This window comes from Emydura macquarii, unplaced genomic scaffold (genome assembly GCF_026122565.2).
Source record: "Emydura macquarii macquarii isolate MOO-44397 ecotype Brisbane River unplaced genomic scaffold, CSIRO-AGI_Emac_v2 contig_2531, whole genome shotgun sequence".
In the NCBI taxonomy this organism is placed as follows: Eukaryota; Metazoa; Chordata; order Testudines; family Chelidae; genus Emydura; species Emydura macquarii.
Window position 1 is genome coordinate 4588403 of NW_027132668.1, and position 21188 is coordinate 4609590.

General features: G+C 41.6%; 1 protein-coding gene across 2 annotated transcripts in view; it reads right to left on the bottom strand.

The window, feature by feature from the left end:
- Positions 1-21188, bottom strand: part of ST6GAL2 (ST6 beta-galactoside alpha-2,6-sialyltransferase 2) — a 62988-nt gene that overhangs the window by 16773 nt on the left and 25027 nt on the right. For both annotated transcript variants that reach the window (XM_067563612.1, XM_067563613.1), the window contains exons 2-5: positions 10714-11717; positions 6543-6640; positions 3992-4093; positions 1871-2045 (exon numbers count right to left, since the gene is read on the bottom strand). In XM_067563612.1, the coding sequence (XP_067419713.1) occupies positions 1871-2045; positions 3992-4093; positions 6543-6640; positions 10714-11659 (1321 nt within the window). In that variant the 5' untranslated portion in view covers positions 11660-11717. The remainder of the gene's footprint in view (positions 1-1870; positions 2046-3991; positions 4094-6542; positions 6641-10713; positions 11718-21188) is intronic.

The following is a 21188-nucleotide window of genomic DNA, read 5'->3' on the forward strand; positions in this document are numbered from 1 at the left end:
GTCAGCTTCAGTTCCAAACAGGCATTTGCCACTTGAATTGCTGATAGATATCCTGTCTGAACACTGACACGTCCCAACAAAGTGAATTACATTATTCATGCATAATCCTACCATTTACGTCTACCTCTGACAACACGCAGGTGCTGTAGTATGCTCCCTTTCAGTTTAAACTGCAATATGCTCTTAAATGTGAAATATCTATCTACTGAAGAGATTTCAAATGCATCTAATACAACAATAGCTAGATGCCAAAAAAGGCAATTAAGGCTCACAGTAGGTTTGTCCAATACTCTATCTTAGATTTTATACAGCTGTCCAGAGTCCCTCCATGTGGTATCAACAGCAAATGCAAAATCTCTAGTGAATTTCATGGCACTTCTCTTTTTTCAAGGTAAAAAATATGCATGGGGTAAAAGGTGGTGGTGTGGGGGTTTTTTAAGGCTGATTTGTTTCAGAATGTGTTTCTGGTTTGGATATATGTGTATATATGTATATTGGTTGTTAGGAGCTTACAAGGTGGAAGGGGGTCTCAGTGTTGTGTCTTTCTTACAGTGCAAAGGACTTTTCAGAGAGAAAGGTTTTGCAGCATTTCTTAAAGACGCTGGACTGACAACCGGACTCTTCCTCTTCACCATTCCTAAGTTCAGCAGCTGTTATTTTATTTTATTAAAATATTTTCATTATTCTAGGAAAAATGTTGCTGAACGGTGAGCTTAGAACAATGCCCTGATGTCATTCCCACAATTCTTTGCCTCCAGCTTCCAAAAATCTCATGCCAGGAACTGACAGCTTCAACATTCCTGATGAACACATCTCTTCTGATGGCTCATGACTGGACAGGTGATCTGATGCACTGGATCCTATCCTATTGAAGGTCTAAAAATTTACACTAAGACCTTGAACTGGCTCTGGTATCGAATGGGAAGCTAGCCGAGAATGCAACGCACAGGGAGACACAGCTTTTCTTGCTTGTTGTACTAGCTCAAGTATCCACGTAATCTTCATCTTCAGTCCCAGGTAGTGTGAGTTACAACAGTATTTTCTGACTGTGATACACACATGGACCATTATGGCTAGATCCTCATCCACATGGGGGAGAATAAAGTCTCAAGCCAGAGGTGGAAGGCAGCACTTGTTGTATGAGACTATCTGTGTATTCACTAGTAATGTGAATTCAGTTAGATCTTGAGACTTCGTAATGCTTTGATTACATGTATCCCTACACGTTAGTGATAAGAATCTATCAGACACCAGATAGTCAGAAAACAGGAAATATGACCTCCGGGCCAAATCATCCCTTCTCCAGGGAAATATCATGGAAGTGCCAAGAAACTGAGTTGGAATTCCATCCCTCCTACTGTAAGGGGAGAATGGCATGCACTAGCCACTCTGCGGCTGGAGTAGTGCCATAGAGCCATGCTTGGGCAGGAAGATTCCTCCTCCCCCATAGTTTATGGAAGAAGCATGCAGCTTGACTGGTCGGTCAAAGGTTATAAAGCTTTACAATGTACAATAATAGCACAACAGCAATTTCATTGCATCTATCACTTGCATAATTTCTATTGTAGATTTTAGCAGTAAGTAACAGTAATAGTTTTGCTTCATACAAACTCCCCATATATCTCACTGCAAATGTCCATACACTTGTGCATTTCATAAATATTGATTTAAGGGTCAAGGACCCATAACATTCACAGTAAGTTAGCCAGCTATTTTATACTATGTTTCCCACACTGTGCATTTTAGTTGGTCATTGTCATTATACTAGCACAATAAATAATGCACTAAAACTGGCCTGATTATGATGAATGTATCTATTTAACAATTATTGAGATAACATGTCTTTTGGCACATGGCTAGACACACCTACCAATGAAACCTGACGAAGGTGGGTTGGGCTGTATCTTCTCTTTAGTATTCTCCTGAATGAAGTCCCAGAGCTGCCATATAAACCTGGGATGGAGAATGTAAAATGGCTGGTTTGGATTCCTCCTGCGATGCTGTATGTAAGGCGTGAACAGGTTATAATCTGGCTTCTTGTACCACTGGGGATGGAGAGGAAAACAACCAACAGTGAGATACTAATCAGATACTAATCAGATACTAATCAGATACTAATCAGTCCTAGGCTGCTGCTCAATACACACTAAACAGTATATAAAATACAACACCAGGAGCTGTGCATTGGCACTGAGGTACGCAAGCACAGGCAGGAAGACACCTGGGGCAGCTGGACGTTTTCTTAATGAGACCGTCTCCAACTTGTGCTGCTCTGCTCCCTCCTGCATGTGCGTGCTCCCAATATGAAATGCACTCCAGTGCACAGGACCGACGCGCACCACTCACAGACCCACGGTAACTAATTAATTAGGGGTTAAATAGGCTTAGTGCAGGACATTGGCCTTGGGGTGAATTTCACTCCAAAACACCACAGCTCTACAGCACCTCTCTGTCCCCACCAGCTGCAGCAGTAGGTGAAGCAGCCTGAAGCAGTCATGGAGGAGGCAGAAAGCACTCTGTCAGCTGCACTAAGGGGGTTCACCTGAGGAAACTGATACACTTTTCTCCAGCTGCAGCGTACTCAGCTCTATTGCTTCACTGGGCTCCTGCCACTAATAGCCTTCTTTTGCACAGCACCGCCCAAGTCAGAGAGCCGCCAGGTGATTGCAAGATGGATTTTTTTGGGGTGGTGGTGACTGTGAACAAAGGGATTTGGGGGAGAAGGGCACCAGCAAATTAATTTGAAAACTTGGGGACTTGTGAGTAAATATATATGGTGGAGGGTTTGAGGGTCAGTGGACTGGGAACAGACTAGGGAAGAGTATTATGTATTTTTATTTAAGCGTTGTATATTTGTGGCAGGACAAGGGGAAGATGGAAAACATGGATGTGATTTACCACCTTCTCTCACACCCCTCCACAAAAATCCAGCACTTTCCCTACTTACCACACACACAGCAATTTGTCCTATATTTATTATCTAAATCTTATTTTTAAATACACAAAATAGCAAGACCTCACCCCAACTGCCTACCAGTCCATCTGCCCTCAGTAGCTATTAAAATAAGAAGTCCACCAGGTAGAAGTGAGGGCTATTCAAAAGATTTTGCCCAGTGAACATATGCACCCATATAGAAACGGTGTGCCGTACTTATATTACTACATTAAAATCTTGAGATCATTGAACTGAGTGCTAGCTATGCCCGAGTAAGGGCAGTAGAATTAAACTACTCATTACAGGCAGGCCCACCGACAGCAATTCCAGGCTCCAGGGCAGAACAATCATTGGCTGGAAGGGGATGGCTGAGGTTTACGACACTACTTTTTATCACATTGATAACACATTAGAACCCACGATGCGTAAATTGTGGCATTGCTTGATCTAGTTAACTCCCATCCCCAGCTACAGCACCAGTATTAAACAAATTGGAGTGGACCTCCAGTGGAAGTTTATGCTTATTTATTTATTACCCAGCTTCTCAGGTCCCTTGGACTCCCCAGGTTGATTACTGATGAACCCAGGAACCTGAGGAGCAGATACCACCTCCTCAGGCACCCAGGAAGCTGCATGGCACATAATAAATAAACCTGACTCAGGGGAGGGGCAAAGATCGTGAACTGCAGGGTCCTCGGGGGAAAAGGGGTTTGGAAGAGAGGAGAGGGGACCAAGTAGGGAGGGGAAAGGAGGGATGTGGTGAGCAGCAGTGGGAAGGAGGGAGGAACGCACGCTGCGAGAGGGGAGGTGGGAGGGCCTGGGGCAGAGCAGGATGGAGTGTGGTTGGGGCCAAGGCCATGGGCAGAAGAGGTGAGATGGGGAGCTAGCCTCCTGGAAGGGAAGCTTCAGTCGGGCCCGGGCCCTTTTAAATAGCCTGGCTCTGGGCAATTTTCCCCTTTCCTTCCCTTGTTCCCCCCAGTCAGCGGGCCTGATTGCAGGTAACTTTGTCCACAGTTTTCAGCCAGTTGGGAGGAAGTAAGCAAACTGAGGGCTTACCACATTCAGATTTGCAGAGTATGGAGCAGGATCCCAGGCCACTAAAATAACATCTTTATATAAGGAGCTGTCAATGAAGTGATGGTTTGGATTGGTAAGAATCTGCAAACACACACATACACAAAATGCATTCAATGAAACCTGACAAAAGCAATGTGAATCCTCTCACTACAAAACAAAGTGTAACCCCCGCCCCTCCTCCCCCCCCGCCAAAAAAAAAAAAGCACCAGTAAATGCAAATGTATACTAGAGTCAAGTCCAAGAACTCTGCGCACATCAAGCTTTTTGAAACATGGCATATTAAAGGCAACACAGATACGTATCCAGGCTTTTCTTTGATGCTGTGTGTGTGTGGTAGGGAGTTATCATCTACCTTCTCTTGCTAAGGCTAAATGCAAGAGGTTTGGGGTTTTTAAACAAGTAAAAAGACTTGCACATGAGGAAATACAAAAAGAATAATCAACTTTGGGCTGTGGACATGCATAGCATCTGTATGGCCGGTGTATCCAGAAAATAGTAAGGAGTTCCTCTCTGAAATAAACGCTTCCCTCAGCCACTTGCGTTGCTTGAAACTTTAGTTAACTTTGATCAATTTTATATGTTAAGAGTTTTGCCGTAAGCAGCACTCATGCTTGCTTGATGATAGAATTCACTGAATCACAACTGTGTCCATAGTAGATCACCAGTAAGGAACAGGTGATGGGCCTACCCAAAAGCCCACCAGTTGTGTGGGGCACAGCTATATATTTTGGAAATTCAAAATAAAAGTAACACTAGCCCAAATTGCACATAGGAACTTTTTCTTGGGGAGCCAGCAATTTTCACTTTGGTGTTGTTTTGTTTAGCTTAAATAAAAGAGATTCCTCAATTAAAGTAGTTCCAAAAAGGCAAATTCAACCCGTCAGAGTAAAAGACACATCTGCTTAGATAGGAGATGGGCGAAATAATTCCATTTTTGCAATAGCAGAGATACAACTCAGATCCACTGCTCTCAAGTTCCCTTCTGTTTCCCCTCAGTACATGTTCTCCCTAATCCTTCTAGCCCACTGCAGCTTTCCTTTTCATTCCTCCAGGCCGATCCTCTCCCTGAGTTGCTATTCCTTTGGCCTCTAACCAGATCTTGCTGATCCCTAGGGACATCCAATTCCAGGCTGGATTGGAAAGAATGACTTCAACAGTGATTGAAACAACATTAATTTGGCTCCAGCTCTTGTATTACTACATTTCAGACAAATTAATTCACACTAATTTTCATTTCCCTTTTGATTTCAATGAGACAGATTTTCCTTGAGAAAAATATTTTTTTTGGTCATACCAGTATTTTCCCTGATCTTAGGTGACTTTTCATCAGCTTTCTATAACACCAGAAGAGACAGCCTAGCTACTCCAAACCACCATAGCGTCCCTAACCTCCCACTTCTATGGGTAATGTTTTTTTAAATAATGTAAGCTCTTGTCTTCTGTAATGAGCTTATGCTCCGCAGGGATCATGTTTTCTTTTAAGTTGGCTCAACACCTATCACATTGTGTGCACTGCCAAAAACAAATAGTTAAGAATAAGAATGATTTAATGATAATGATATTAAATGGAGTTATGCAAGGTCTGCTATGAGACAATTTTGAAAATGTAATAATAATTAGAATGTATATAGCATGTTTTATGTTCAAAACACTGTGAGAGCATTAACTAATTAATATAATCCTCAGATGGGGAAACTGAAAGGAGAAAGTGAAGAAGTTTGTCCAAGATACAATGACCAGATGTCCCTATATTTGGGGCTTTTTCTTATATAGACGCCTATTAATCCCCATTCCCAGGCCTGATTTTTCAAACTTGCTACCTTGCCACCCTAGTCCAAGACCAGAGTTTAGCTTTCAGTTTTCGAAAATTGAAAAAAAACCAAAAACCTACTGCAACCACAAGATGTCGCCACAGCTCAACAAATGTTCTTTAACATCTGAAGAAAACTTTTTTCTTGTTAGCTGAGGAAGTTCAACTCAGATGCATCATCTAGTTTTCACGGAGGTTCCTGTATTTCGGATACATTTCCAACTGGACTGCAGTGACAGCCTAGGTCATGCTCCAAGACAGCTCATCCCCCAAAGCAGGTGTGTGTGGGGTGAGGTGGGAGAAGGAGGGGAGTAATGGGGGATAGGGGCATTCCAGGAGCCATGCTCCTACGGGATCACGGGGACCCAAGAAGCAGTATGTAGGCCCAAGTCCTCTGCAGTGATGACCCTGGCCTTGAGCAGATAGCCCTGAGATTTGCAGGCTTCACTGAAAACTTTGTAAGCCTGTCCTTGATATCTCTATCTCAGGGGAACTCCAAGATTCCAGACTCATCAAGTTTCCTGCTACTCTCAGAGAATACCGTTGTAGGGGAGAATTGACCCTGAATGTTTCATCAGCTGTGTATCATGGTTATATCATTGGTGTGAATCACCAGATTACCCAGCCATCTTTTTTTCCTTACAGTGTCTGATTTCTAAGATTAAGCAATGCTATATTGCATAGAAATAATATACACATGAATTCACAAAAGACCCTTACCTGGGAGTTAATGATGCGCACGGTTGTTTTATTTCCAACATCTTTTTCATAGCCACGTGTAGGAGCAGAATTAAATCTCAGAACTGCATCATGAGAATCTAAGGGCACAAAAGGGCTACATTTTTACATACATACATACATACATACATACATATATATATATACATATATATACTGTAAGGTAAAACGATCTAATTTCAAAGAAAATTGGGGTTTGTAAACTTCCCTAATCCTGGTCTTCAAAGGAGGATAAACATTAACCATGAGGCAAAACCAAAATCCTCTCTCTCTGCCACATATTATTACAATTGGTTGAAATTCACTGGAAAAATTCAGAACAATCCAACACTAACAACTTGCAATGCATGTGCAGTGTAGATGTAGCCATGTTGTACCTTACCCACCGTGTCTCTTGCAATGCATAGAACATTTACCCTAATTGGCTAAAATTAGGATGGAAAGGTCATTAGTCCATTCAACACACAATTTTGCATATTATTTCTATTGCAATGTTTACAAACATATACTTCATGCACAGATGCAATAAACTAGGGCAATATGCAGCTGTGTAATGATCATCACTGCTTAGCTACAGAATTCTAGAATAGGTTTATATTTTATAAAGTAGAATGCTGTTCCCAAAACCTGCCAATCCAACCTCATCCCCAAGGACAGTGCAGCTCTTGGGGAATCTGTGGGAGGGCAGAGCTGTCAGCACACAGGCTCTATTCCTCCACAGCAACTTTAGGGTCCTCTCAGCCCTCTTTGGCTTCCTGGCAGCTGTGCTCCAAGAGAGCTCCAAACTGGAGTCAGGCACTTAGGAAGGGGAGCTCTGTATAAAAGACAACGGACTTGGGTCCCAATTCAGCAAAGTGCTCAACCACGTGCTTATCTTTAAGTACATGCTTAAGTCGTATTGACTTCAGCTTAAGTGCTTTACTGGATTGAAGCTTCTATCGGTATTAGTCTTTGTGAGCATTCCCTATTGGAAGAGAAATGCTCATATTCGTCCCCTCTGCGTATGATGATCCCAACCCTCAGGAGAGGTTTGAAGAGGGCAGATGAACTCTGAGAAAGGGTTCCACAGGGTCTGCAAGAATGGCTCCCACACCACAGACAGTACTCTCCTGCTTTTGCACCTGACCCAGAGATCCAGAGCTCCTGAGGGTGGCTCCTGCTCTGACCACTAGGCCTACTTGCCCACATCTTAGTTTGTGATGCTGTTGACTTGTCTATCTGAAGTACTTATATGGCCCCTCTTGCTATATTGTGTGAGCATCTCACAATCTTCTAATGTAACTATCCATACAACACCCCTGTGAGGTCGGGCAGTAAAGACAGGGGTTTTATCTCTTTCACCTATGGAGGGGGGTGGGGGGAGTGGGATGATCTAGGCCGAAGCAAGCTACCACTCCATCTCATGTGGCATTTTAACAGAGGAGTACGAGTTATTATAACAGTTATTAATTTAACTATATTTAAAATAGGCCCATCCAAAGCTCGGGGCACAGCTACAAAACAAAAGTCATTCAAAATGGACCCCAGCATTCAATTTGCACACTACACTGGTCCCACCCAAACTAATTCTCTCATCTTCACCCAGGCCCTTTGCCTGGAAAAATAGTGGAGCCACTGCAATGCAGTGCGACCTGAAATCAACACATCCCAACTCTGAGATCAATGGAGCCACTTGTGCGAATGCAAGATTCGGGACTGAGCCTAAGGCCCAAGCCTGCAAGGTACTGGGCACCCCAACTCCTCCTGGTACCAACGAGGGAATGGAAACTTCTTGTACATCCCTGTGCAATGACCTCACATAATGTGGCTCTAAAGTTTTTAGCCCCTTCCACCTAAACATAAGTGGCCTGATTTTTTTTTTCCCCCCAGAAGTACTGCATAGCATGATGTCAGTGGGAGCTATGGGCTCCGCATCTCTGAAAATCAGGCCCCTTATATTTAAATATGGATTTTAAGACCCTAACTTTAGATGCCCAGGTTTAAAAGGTTTGACCACAATCGTGTGACCAAGGGGAGTTATGCAGTTCACCGTGTGTTTACGATCACGTTTTAGCACAATGTGTTAAAATTTTCAACATCCATCGGTGCTGGTTTTTACATCGTGTGTAAAAAAGTTTTCTTTAAACAAGAAAATATTTGAGATGGGGTGCAGTTTAACACTTACATTAGCTACTTTTAAGAGGAGTGATTTAAAACCTTAGGAAGTATTTTGAGATATCCAGTATAAAGCTATATGATTGATTACTGTTCACATGTTAAGGGGAAAATAAAACCTCCCCATGACTTCACAACAGAATGTGATGCTGCCAAAACAGTTGCATTTGTTATTAAATAACATGATCCACAATGAAAGTGTTTACCATTACAACATCTATCTTCTTTCAAAAAGAGTTATGATGAGAGTCCAAAAAGCAAAGAGCAAATTAAAGTCTGTGACAGCATTTCTAATAGGAACACAGAAGAGGGAACTAAAGGGCTACTAAATAAAAAGTCCCTATGATCCGGTTTTATCAATTTTTTTCTTCTGGAAAGATATCTAGTTACAATCCTTATGTTCAACAGTATCATAAACTACAAGACGGATCGTGCATCTAGAACTGCATTCCCTGACGTCCTTCCGTCAGCAGATCTCTCCCTTTCTAGCTGGACTCTCCTCAGTACTGCAAATCTGTGCCTGGGGAAGGAGCAGCATGGGGGCAGAAGGACTGATGGAAGGGCCAGCATCATAGTTCCACCTCACGCTATGTGTGCAGTGTGCTATATCCCAACCCTGATTCCAATGGAGCACTTCCAAATAGCTGGAGTGGGTATTAGAGCCAGTACAACAGAACAGGGGACTTGCATGGGTGGCACTAGCATTCAGCTGATCCCTAAAGATTTACAGGTTCCAGGATCAAGCACTCTGTTAAGCCCTGACTGCCTGACAGAAAGTTCTGGAGGGGGCTCTAGAGAAACCTTAGATAGTTTTCATTCCCCAGTTCCTTTTTGTTTCCAAGGGAGGGATTTCAGAAGTTTGATGAAGGCCTTATCAATTATGGTATTTCAAACCTGTAACTTTTACAAGGAGATTTCCATTCAGGAGAGACGCATCAGGTGAACATTTCCAGTTAAACTGAAATATCCGCAAGAATACTGAATGAGTGAGTGGCATGAGGCTGTCATGACCGGAATATTTAACAGAAAATGCTTAGTCCCATGGAGTAAAATGGGCTCTCAAGGCACCCATGATGTCAGGGTGACCACCCAACCCCACACCAAAAATATCTGCACTGCTTTGAGAGACTGACACTAAAGGATTTTGCTTCATTTCAGTGACAGCACACAGTGGGAGGAAAGAATGGTTGAGCTATTTCACCTCAGAGGTTTCTAAATCAGTGGGTCTTTTCATGAAATAGGGGGGTTACTCAGTTTTGATTTTAGCTGCAGGCTGGGAGGGCACTTGTACCGTGCTGGAAGCCCATTAGAGTAGTTTGATAATGATAGCGGTTCTAATAGATCACAGAGATTTAAAGGAAACCCGTCTGTGTCAAAGAGAGAGAGCAGTAAGTTGAAGTAGGTACAAGGATGTGAAATCCTGGGTGATGGAAGGATTTACTAGTGCACATCCAAAGATTTTTATGGAAAGTTGGGATAGATAATTCTTGGTGGTCCAGAAGCAAATGGAGGAAATTTGATGTATACATTTCTTCCTTCTCTTGATCCCTTTAACATATTATGTTTATGTCACATCAATGAAGAAATTCTAAAACAAAAGCTTTTTCTCACACTGTATTAATATATAGAAAGAAATACAATAAAGCTTTTAAAAGTGATGACCTGACAATAGATCTAACTTGCTAAGGAAGTAACATGCATCGCACCAATACATAAAACTGTCACTGTTCTATTAAACTCATAGCATTCTTTGTGCCCCAAATCACATTAAAATAAATAAAATGATGTCACCCTCTTAAAATGAATGACTACTATGGGGCTGATTGTCTCTCAGTTATACTGGTGTAATACAGGAATACTCCACTGAAGTCTATGGTGTTACACTGATGTAAAGCTAGGAAGAGAGAAAAATAAGGCTCATCAGGCCAATCCCTGAAAAAGGATGAACCCTCTGATAGATGAACACACACACTTATGAGTGAGAAGCATTTTCACCCACCTATTTCATCCCCTAGAGAAGAGTTCAGTATTGCACCAGCAGACATAACTACGGCACAGCTTCCGAAGCCATGTGGATACAGTTTACCCAGTGGAATTTGAGGAACATGCTTTTCCCATCCAAGAGCTGAGAAGGGGGCCTCCTTGCCATCTATGGTTTTCACATGCACCCTGTCCTTGAGCTCACAGATGAGCTGATCTCCTGTCAGTCGGGAGTTTCGTTTCCCTTTGAACCGCACCCCATGCTTATTGGTGTTCAGGTAGTCTTTCATAGCTTTCTGCAGGCGAGGGTTCAACATCTTGGAGGAGACATCTCCTTTCCAAAGCCTGTAAAGGAAGGATTTTGACATTGTGGAATATAACCCATCCCAGTCATCGGACTCATCAAACATTTGGCTTCTCCTGCGTGCCGGGTTTCTTTTCTTTGTTCTTCTCTGATGGGTCCATTTTTCCTGTAAAATATTTTCCTTTTGATCATTCTCATTGGCTGAGATTAATTTCACTATCTTTTGAATGTCGTGGTGTTGCCGAGGCTGACCAGCAGCAAATAAATAGTTGTCATCTCCTTGATAGAGAGCACTTTTTGATTTTCTCCCTGTCTGGGAAAGAAAAAATTCTTCTTCATTTTCAAAGCCATCCTCTAGATCAATCCATTTTTTAATGCTCCCAGTCCCCGATTTAAATGGCTCTAAGAGATCTTCGTTAAGAAGTACTTCATTCCGATCTATGGTTTCAGAGAATGACGGATCATGTATTGCTCCCATTATAACTCTCTGCTTGCCCTGAATGGGCAGGAGCCTCTTCATCTCAATGTAAGAGAAGGAACTTGGAATTGGTTCAGCAGTGTTGTTATCTGTAAAATAGATGAAGATCACCAAGAAAAGGAGACCCCATGCAAACAGCCCAAACAGCATTAGTTGTTTCCATTGCTTCAAGTTAGGTTTCATGGCAATGCCTGTACCAATCTCCTCTGTGCCTTGAAGTATTGGTGAAGGGGAATGAAACCTGAAAAGAACATCAAATATTAATCAAGAAGTGTTCTGAAAATAGATAAAATGTAGACATATATTAACAAGCTCTGGGAGGAGTAGTGCCTACACAGTAGGCTCAGTGCCTACACAGCAGTGTGGGAGACTCAAGTGAAGAAAAAAAACCATAGGAGCTCAGGGACACCATATAGGTGATACACTTTGGCTCCATCCACATGGTGACAGGTGCTGGCTACAGAAGCAATCTCTGGTGGCCAGTTTGTAGAACAACATTGGAACCTGCCTTGGAGGAGGTCATTTGTCTGTCTGCTTCTTCTCCAACCAAAACACCAACTTGATAATGTGCATTATGGAGAAAGCGCAACCCCCACTTCTCTGGCCATGGAAGGCCCCTGTGCAGCTGAACCTCTGTGGATCTTCTGTACAAAGGTCAAGGGATTACACACAGTCATATGCCCTCTGCATGGTACAGAGCCTTGCTCTGCATACAGGTTAGTGAGAGGAGGCACATGGGCAGGCTGGGATGGGGGCCTTATTCATCAATACTTCATTTACATAGATACCTTCATTTTTATATGATTAAATTATGCAAGTGGATGTATACACTGGTTGCAAGTTGTTCTACAAACTATTCAGCAGCATATTAGCCTCAGGCTGCGCTGTGGATAACTGTGTAACCTCAGCATGAATTTCAAATATGAATGTGTCTAAATGCAGACTTTGAGCTCAATTCTTCATGCACACTGGTATAAATCAGGAATAACTCATTTGAAGTCAATGGTGTTACATTGGGGGTAAAGCCAGCATAAGTGAGAATTAGGCCCACTACTCCTACAGAAACAGAAGTAGGCTGCATGTAGCAATATGCTGGCTACGCATTTATATTTTGAAGGACAAATTTTATTTGTCAAAGAACAACATCGAGCCCAGTGCAGAATGTCTATTTCAGCTATGTCAGCTCATGCTTATACTACTACTTCTATAGCCTGATTATCCACTACGTCGCACCAGTTTTACGTTGATGTAATTCTACTGAAAGTTTCCTCAGCTAACGTAAACCGATGTAGCTTCATTGCCAGCTGAACCGTCTGATTACAATCTGATCTGGGCCACTGGCATTAAAACCGATGTAGTCCAGCAGAGAATCCCAGGCCCTTTATACGCAAATCAATTTTCTTCACAGCTGCTGTACTGCATACTCTGTGGCATTAGGGCAGAGTTTCTCAAAATGGGGGTCCCAACGCAAAAGGGGGTCACAAGACTATTAAAGGGAGATCGTGAGCAGCGGCTGCTGGCCAGGCACTCAGCTCTGAAGGCAGCGCTGCCGTCAGCAGCAGTGTAGAAATAAGAGTTGCATGGCATGGAGGAGGTTGTGTCAGCCTGGATTTTTTTTTTTTAAAGGGCACCCCAGCAAAAAAAAGTTTGAGAATCCCTGTGTTAGTGGAAGGAACACAGTGGATTTTCATATGCCAAGAATGGGATGCTAAGAGTTAGCATATTTTTAAAAGACAAAACTGCTGGGACAAGCCACTAAATATATTGTTCTAAGATAGTAATGGCCTTTTTTTAAAAAAAATCAGGTATGGGCTTGGAACTTTGTGCTTTTCCAATACACTGGGATTGTGTATATTTAATTTAGGGACAAATCCTGGAAAAATGAAGGAAAATCTGAGTAACGGGACTTTATTCCAAGGAAAATACAACTGCAGTGCTGAGGGTCCAACACAGATGTTCAAACCTCCTTTACCACTCTGCTGACCAGCTACAGAAGAGCACATTATGGGTGGGGTGGGGGCGGATTATCAGCCCACACATCTAGACACACATGGGGAGGACACAGTAATGCAGGTAGGGATTTGCTGTGTGAACATTTGAATCCAGGTTAGTCTAATCCACATGCTTAGACCCGGGTGCCAATCGCCCAAGCTAACTGTGCAAATAGTTCACTGTGCACTATTTTCCTAATCAGGGCAGAGCCTTGAGCAGCAAGAGAGCAGCTTCAATTGTCCAAGCAGAGAGACAATATACAGTGTCACATCTAAGTAGTCAAGTTTCACTGCAAACAAATTTACTTCTAATACACTGAAGAAATCCATCAGTGTAACAGTGAACAGATAATCCCCATGATCTGCACACATTCAGCCTGTGTTATACAAAACACATGGAAAAAAACCTATTAGGCCAACTGACCCATTTCCTTTCCTCCCACCCTCCCTGTTACTGCAAGATTATTCTCTTCAGTATATTGAGAAGTGTTGTTTCCAGTGACTCAAGGCATTGGGAGACAGCTTACAATAGGACTGTTGTTTAACTTAGCTCTGCACTTGAGTTATTCTAATCTGTCCACTCAGTGTTTAAATTATTTGCATTTGTTAATCAGCATTCTTTGCCTCTGAAACACTTTCATCCGTTTTTAATATTTTCCCTGCTGGTTTCCATCAACCCTCCACTTTTCCATGTCTGCCTACCAGACAGCATTCACGGTAAGTTACCCTCTGCTCACTCAGGTGTTCCTCCAGCTGAGCATACATTTCATGTTTGCAGTGCTTGTTGCAGGTTATTAGAGAGCTATAAAAGTGGGTTAGATAACATCTTTTATTGGTCCAACTTCTGTGCGACTACCTGGGTAATAAAGGAGCTACCCACACTGAGCAAGGCTGGCACAATGGAGCCTGAATTTTCTTCTTCAACCAAGGTAACAGTTGACACCCCTGTAGCACAAGCTCTTGCCACATCTCTCCTAAGCAATGGGCACTTATAAGCATGAGCTGATGCCTAAGCTCCAACTGCCATCTGAAAAGTTTTTTCCTCTTCAGCCACTTTACTTGCATGAAAGCCAATTGAAACGATCTCTCAGGTCAGGGGGTCATTTATTTATTTAATAAAATACAAAGTCTATGAATAGCAAAAGGCAAAACCAGATATTCTTTTTAATTTCCAGGAAAGAACTCTAATTCTCAAAATTAAATCAAGCACAATTTTCCAGCAAAAGCATCCGTCTATGGGAGGTGTAACTTTGTCCTGCTAAGATTCTAATTACTTGTGAGCCTCTCTGCTGTAACTCCCATTGTTTTGAAACAAGGGGCACTTTCATTTTTTTCTAAGCAAGGCCTCCTGACTATTTATTAAACGAGAAGAGATGGGTGAAGGAGATTCCTTTGGAACATTCCTCCCTTTCAAGGCTGTCTATTGTTAAATTAATTTGCATAGACCCCAGCAGCTAAGAGGTTCATGGTTCAAGTTGATATTCTAAGTTTTGCACTGTTATGTTAAACAGTTTTTCTTGGCTGCAGCTTTACAAAGAGCAGGTCATCTTAGGGTTATTTGGGGAAGCGAATGTTAGTTGTGGGCAGACATTCCCAGGGTGCTCAGAATTAGACAAGAGTTTATTTCTTGGAAAGCTTACATGGCCCAAGTCGATAGGAGGTGCTTCTTTAGTCAGCTAATTCCATGGTATTAGGAAACCTCTGGCACAGGGCAAGACAGCTGGAGGCTGCATTTCTAAGGTACAGAAATACACACATACACACACTCATCCTTTTCTAAGGGAGGTGCCAAATTGTTTTGAGCATTATTGCTGCACAGGCCTGTACAGTAGGCAGCAAACCTGAGAGACCCATGGGGACGGCATCTGCCAAAAATATATATTGGTTAGTTTATGGCATAGGAACTTGTCTATTGGCTACAATTAGGCCCTCTTATTAATGAATCTCTCTTGGACAGCTTTCTTGTTAGTATCTTTAATCATTATTTGCCAGAGAAAGTCAGACATATTCAGTGTTTCTTGTGGCAATGTAAACCAGTTCCTTTTTGTTTCTGGAGGATTATCTAAATAATGCAGTGCTAACTTATCTATAACATTACTGTGTGCGCTTCAGGCCAGATTGTCTCCCTCCCAGGGAAAACCTATGTGAGGAACAGAGATGGGCAGTATTACCAACCCCAAGGGCTCAACAATCATGAATCAGGCTCCCAAAAAGTATTAGAGTGACTTAAAAATAATGTCATTTTAAAAGTAATAAATTTGGGGTTATTCACCTTCTGGAGCTTGGGCATTTATAGGACCTTTTCTTAGATGAATCTTCAGAACAGTGGGGCTTAGCTGCATAAACCCTGGGGTTTCAGTGGAGACCAGAGCCATCCACATGGAGGCTCTATGCTTCTGATATCACTTCACCCTTTGCCACCTCCCTCCAGCTACTTGCATTGGAGCCAAGCTGCCAGGAACTTCTCTATCACCATTGTTCTTGGAGCTTCATCAAATGGACTCCCCAGTGCAGAAACTACTTCACTTAGTTGATACAGTCTGTGCTGGTAGGGGGACAATACACATGACACTACCAGCCTTCGTCCCCAGCCATATGCAATGCTCTTCAGAAGATCCAGGGAGGAGAGATCCCCCTTCCAGTTCTACATTTCTAGTTCTACAGTCTGGGATCTGGTTTATACTTACCCGGAAATTCGTTTAGTAGCTTGCATAACTCAAGTCAACTTCCAAAAACCACTGCACTGCATCGACGGGAAATGTGTACCCTACGACACAGCACTACGCTTTTTGGGGAGGTGGTTTTACTAAATCAACTTCCGGATTGATTGAGCGGGTCTTCACTTCCGCTCATTCGATCCAGATAAATCGATCTGATGGCAGTGAATTTGCTGCTGTCAGCGAAGACATACTCTGGGTGAATTGTAGGACCCTAGCTAGGTGTCTCCCGGCCACTTCCAAGGAGGTGTTGCTCTGGTCCCCACTGTCCATGTGTATAAGGAAGGGAGAAATCATTGGGACTAATGGGTAAAGTATGCCGCTTTTATTCCTACTATTCTATTAATCAGATTTCATCCTTGCTCTGAGTTCTGTGATGGACTTGTAGGTCTGTATTTGAAATAGTATATGTATTTTTATCATAAGCCTCCATAGGGGTGTTATTAGACACACAGTGGTAACTGTTGATGAGGGAGGAAATTCTAAAATATAAGTGCATTGGCACAGTGTGACCAATCATTTAAAGCAGAAGCAGGAAACTGTACCCATTTTCAATCCTCTCTGATTATCTATGGAACTGATTCTCCCTGCCCATTCCTTTCAATTTAGAGAAGTGAATGAATTCCTTTTCTCCTGAAAAACCGCAGTTCAAAGCAGCATGCTCCTGTATTTCTGACATCATGTTTAACCAAGCATGACTGCAGGAATCTTCTACAGCACTGCAACTAGAAATATAGAGAGAGTGAAATGAATGGCCCATTCAATAGAAGGAAAATACTCAACCAGCATATTTTTTTAGGGATAGCTTTAGATACATGTTTCTGCAGAAACATATAATTTAAACAAAAGAAAGGAAGGTCCTGAGTTTGTTTTAGGCTTGACAGGATGAACAATTAGCAGTCTCACCCAATCACACAAACCACAGTGACTGCTCTCAAGAAAAAATGTTTCAAATCTTTGCACAGTTCTACATTATATGGAACAGCTCATTTTATTTCTGCTTTCGGCAAGGTTAAAATAAAAGGATTCTTTTCTTTGCTCTATAAAGGTTTCTAGCCGCTGTATTATTCTAACTTAACACAGCAGTTATCACAGCACAAAATAGAACTCTAAATTGCTTCCTGGAAGAGGGAAATATTTATGCTCACAATCATGTGAACACAGTAATCATGGTTCCAAAAGTTATTTAAACATTATTACAAAAACTTAGCCCAAGCTCACATCTGATATCTAAGCAGGAACAGTTTGAAGCATTCCATTTTCCATTTTAAGTCTATAATGCTCTTGACATTTTTCCTTCCTTTACACTCTCAGAATATAATGGTAAATTCTACATCTACAGAATAAATCTCTATTGTATACTCCAGTAATGTATGAACTGTAGAACTTTGATTCTTTTTAAATCTTGGATTTCAATTATATTAACTTTTAACTTTCTCTTTTCCATTGGTATTAGAAAGGAAGCAAGACCTTGTTTTAAAATGAACTTTAAAAATATGAAATGTGGTAAAAAATAATTCTCATTTCTTAGTTCGATCTTTAGGCTAAATCATACTTGCCTTACTCAAGAATGACTTTAGCAATACTAGACTTTAGTATACTAGAGTGGAATTCATAAATTTATTAAATTATAACAGAGTATTTGAGTTTTTGCTATTATAATTCATGTTTTATTTATATACACACATGCACATATGTATATATACACATGTGCACATACAGTCTTCCCTACAAACTTATTTTGTCTGGGCTGAGAGCTGGAATGAAAGATTTCATCCTGGGACAAAGCTTGCCAAACTAAACAATAAAATCAGTTTGGCCCTTCTTAGATAAGTATAATCAAAAACTGAAGTTTTCTAGAATGGCATATATTCATTTTTCTTTTGCATATTTAAAGAACACTACAATATTTAACATGCCTATGTTGCTGATGACAAGCCAACCAACACTGGCTGGATGTTTTCTTTGGCTTTATAAAACAAAATAAAGTAGTATTAATGTTTACATTTTCTCCATTCTGGCACTGTTGCATGCACGGCTCAGTGATTTACTACTTTAAACCAACTTTAGATCAACAGATCTTTTCTGCTATATGTAATCTGATGCTAGCCACTGGAACTGGTCTTGAATTCTACCTGTTTGGAAACTTGGCAGCTATGCAGGATGTCTAAGAATCACCATCATTCAAACAGTTTGAGGAACCTGGTAAATTAAATGAAGATTATGAGTTTGATTCTCCACGGCTTTGCACTTTGCATAGTCATTTACACCTGCACATAGTGGATATAAAACATTGCCATTCTGAACTTTTAGCACTTTATATTCACTTTGCAAACGTGTGACTATACTTATGCAAAGTAGTGGAGAATCAGGACCTTTGAAAACAATGGCATTGTATCAGTGAAAAACAATGTAAGCGAGTCCGTCTGGGCTGCAAAATTAGCCTGGTTGGTCTTTTTTGCTATGAAAGTTAAAAGAAGCGTCCTGACCGTGTTCTCACAATAGTTTTGCACCTCAGTAATTTTACAATTTACTCCTGATTTACACTGGTACAACTAAGACCAGAATCAGGTCCAAGGTATATTTTTAGACAAATAAGCCAGTGCAGAAAATCTGTTAAACCTAAATGTATTTCTGCTGAAGCCTTAAATTGTAAGTTCTTTGAGGCAGAAACTGTCTTTTTGTTCTGTGTTTATACAGCATCTAACACAATGAGGTCTGGGCCCATGATTTGGGGATCTCAGGATCTATATCAATACAAACAACTTCTGATAGACGTTATTTGTGTGCCTTTATCTCTAAAGGACAGGCTCAATTTAAATAATGATATTGAAGTCAGAAGCCAGTCAGTTTACTTATAATATATTCCCCTTTTCCCATTACCCAACAAGTAAAATTCTCAGTTTCATCTAACATTTGTTATTATGTGTGTCAAATGCCGTGTCTTTTTGGTTTTCAGCCAATAAGCAAATCTATGAAATACCATTCACTTCACTTGAACACTCCTCTTTAATTACCTATAAGTAACAAGGATAAGCAAATTCTGCTTAAGACATTTTCCTTGTGCAGGGAAGGGGAAGCAAAGACAAGCAGCTGGTGGGCAGCTTGCCTCAAGATCAGGGACAACCCCTACCTTCAGATGCTGCCCCTGGGCCCCACTTGGGATTCTGTCCTTCATATCAGGTAGCAGATGTTAGACACATTTGAAGCTCCCTTCTCCTCTCTCCCCCAATCCCTTGGACTCCTGTAAACAGATCTCTCAGAGTAGGGTTATTGTGTTATAAATTTGAAATACATCCAAGGGTCACCCCAACCCAAAACCACCGACCAAGATTTAGTAATGGTATGTCACAGTGGTGGTATAATTCACTCAGCAGGAGAGAGCTGGAGGAATGGGGGGTGGGGAGGAAGGGTTTTACACTGTGATAAAATGTTATTTAATGGTAGCCAAGTAATACAACTGGTTGTCAAAAACATGTAAAAAGGATTTTATTTAGACCAGAACAAACAGAACTGGATTCCACCTACCTTCAGTAACATTAAAAAGATGAAGAATATAGATAAAAAATATTTGTAATGGTTTCAAATACACATACACACACCCACTCACTATCAATTACTACTAAGTGTACTTAACCAAATATAACCCTCTAAATAAAGAATACATTATCTATCTCCGTATGCATAGGTCTTATAGATTATCATCATTTTGTTCAAGGCTCCCCTTTCTCCAAATCTCTCACCGGATGCTGTCTAATGCCCAAATCAGTCTTTGAGTTTCAAGCACCTCTTGTGACTTCCTGAAGACATGGATTTGAGTCCAGTGATGCCTGCTTGTGGGGGGTGCATATTAGACCAGACCCACTGGATCTGAGGGACTTTTGGTTGTCCTGTTCTGAATGTCTAGAACGACATGAATCAATGGCAGGGGATGACTGGAACCAATGCTCAGGACAAAGGCTCAGGAGCATGCCATCAAACATGCAACTGACTTGACCAGCCAGCTTTAATCTAAAGGATCCCTCTTTCTGCTCATCTGTCTGTCCTGTTCAACCTCAGTCTCTCCACTTACTCTCTGTTTCTGTCAGTCACTCCCAGTTTCTTTCAGTTTACTCACAGACTCTCTCTTTCTCTCCGTCTCCCAGGCTCCACATTGCCTGTCTGTGTCCCTCAACCATCCCCCTATTCTCCTCCGACCTGCACATCCCCTTCCTCTGAGGGGAGAGGCCGCCTCCTCTCCACAGAAAACAGATGGTGCATTCACTATGAACACACCCTAAATCATATATCCCCATATGGGGTGGAGTCTCTTTACCATATTTACACAGAGGGATCTCCTGGATGCTAAGGGTGGCAGGTTTCCACTGCTCTACCCTTGCTCCAGGCCTGCCTATTTTTCATCTTCTTTTATGGGTCCTCCTCTCTTGAATAGCTCTTAGAGGCTATATTCACAAAGGAACTTAGATGCCTAACTGCCACTTTAGGTGCTTAAGTCACAGATTTAAGCACCACTGGTATTTACAAACCCCCTCCTCAGCTGCTGTTGAACCCTGTAGGCATCTACATTTTATGCTGTAAAACAGGGGTAGTCAATTATCATAGAATCATAAAAGATTAGGGTTGGAAGGGACCTCAGGAGGTCATCTAGTCCAACTCCTTGCTCAAAGCAGGACCAACTCCAACTAAATCATCCCAGCCAGGGCTTTGCCAAGCCAGGCCTTAAAAACCTTTAAGGATGGAGATTCCACCACCTCCCTAGGTAGTCCATTCCAGTGCTTCACCTGGTTAAGAAGCTTTTCCTAATTATTTTATGTCACAATCCAAACTTCTTGGTCAAGGTATAGTCAAGGTCCAGATTCCAGAAAAAATAATAATACAAAAATGTTAATTAATAAATAAATAAAAATATTTCAGAATCTGTTCAAAAGCATCTGGTTGTCTGGATTTGGACCGCAGTCCATCTATTGACTACGCCTCTTGTAAAATAGTTTCCTAAGCACTTAT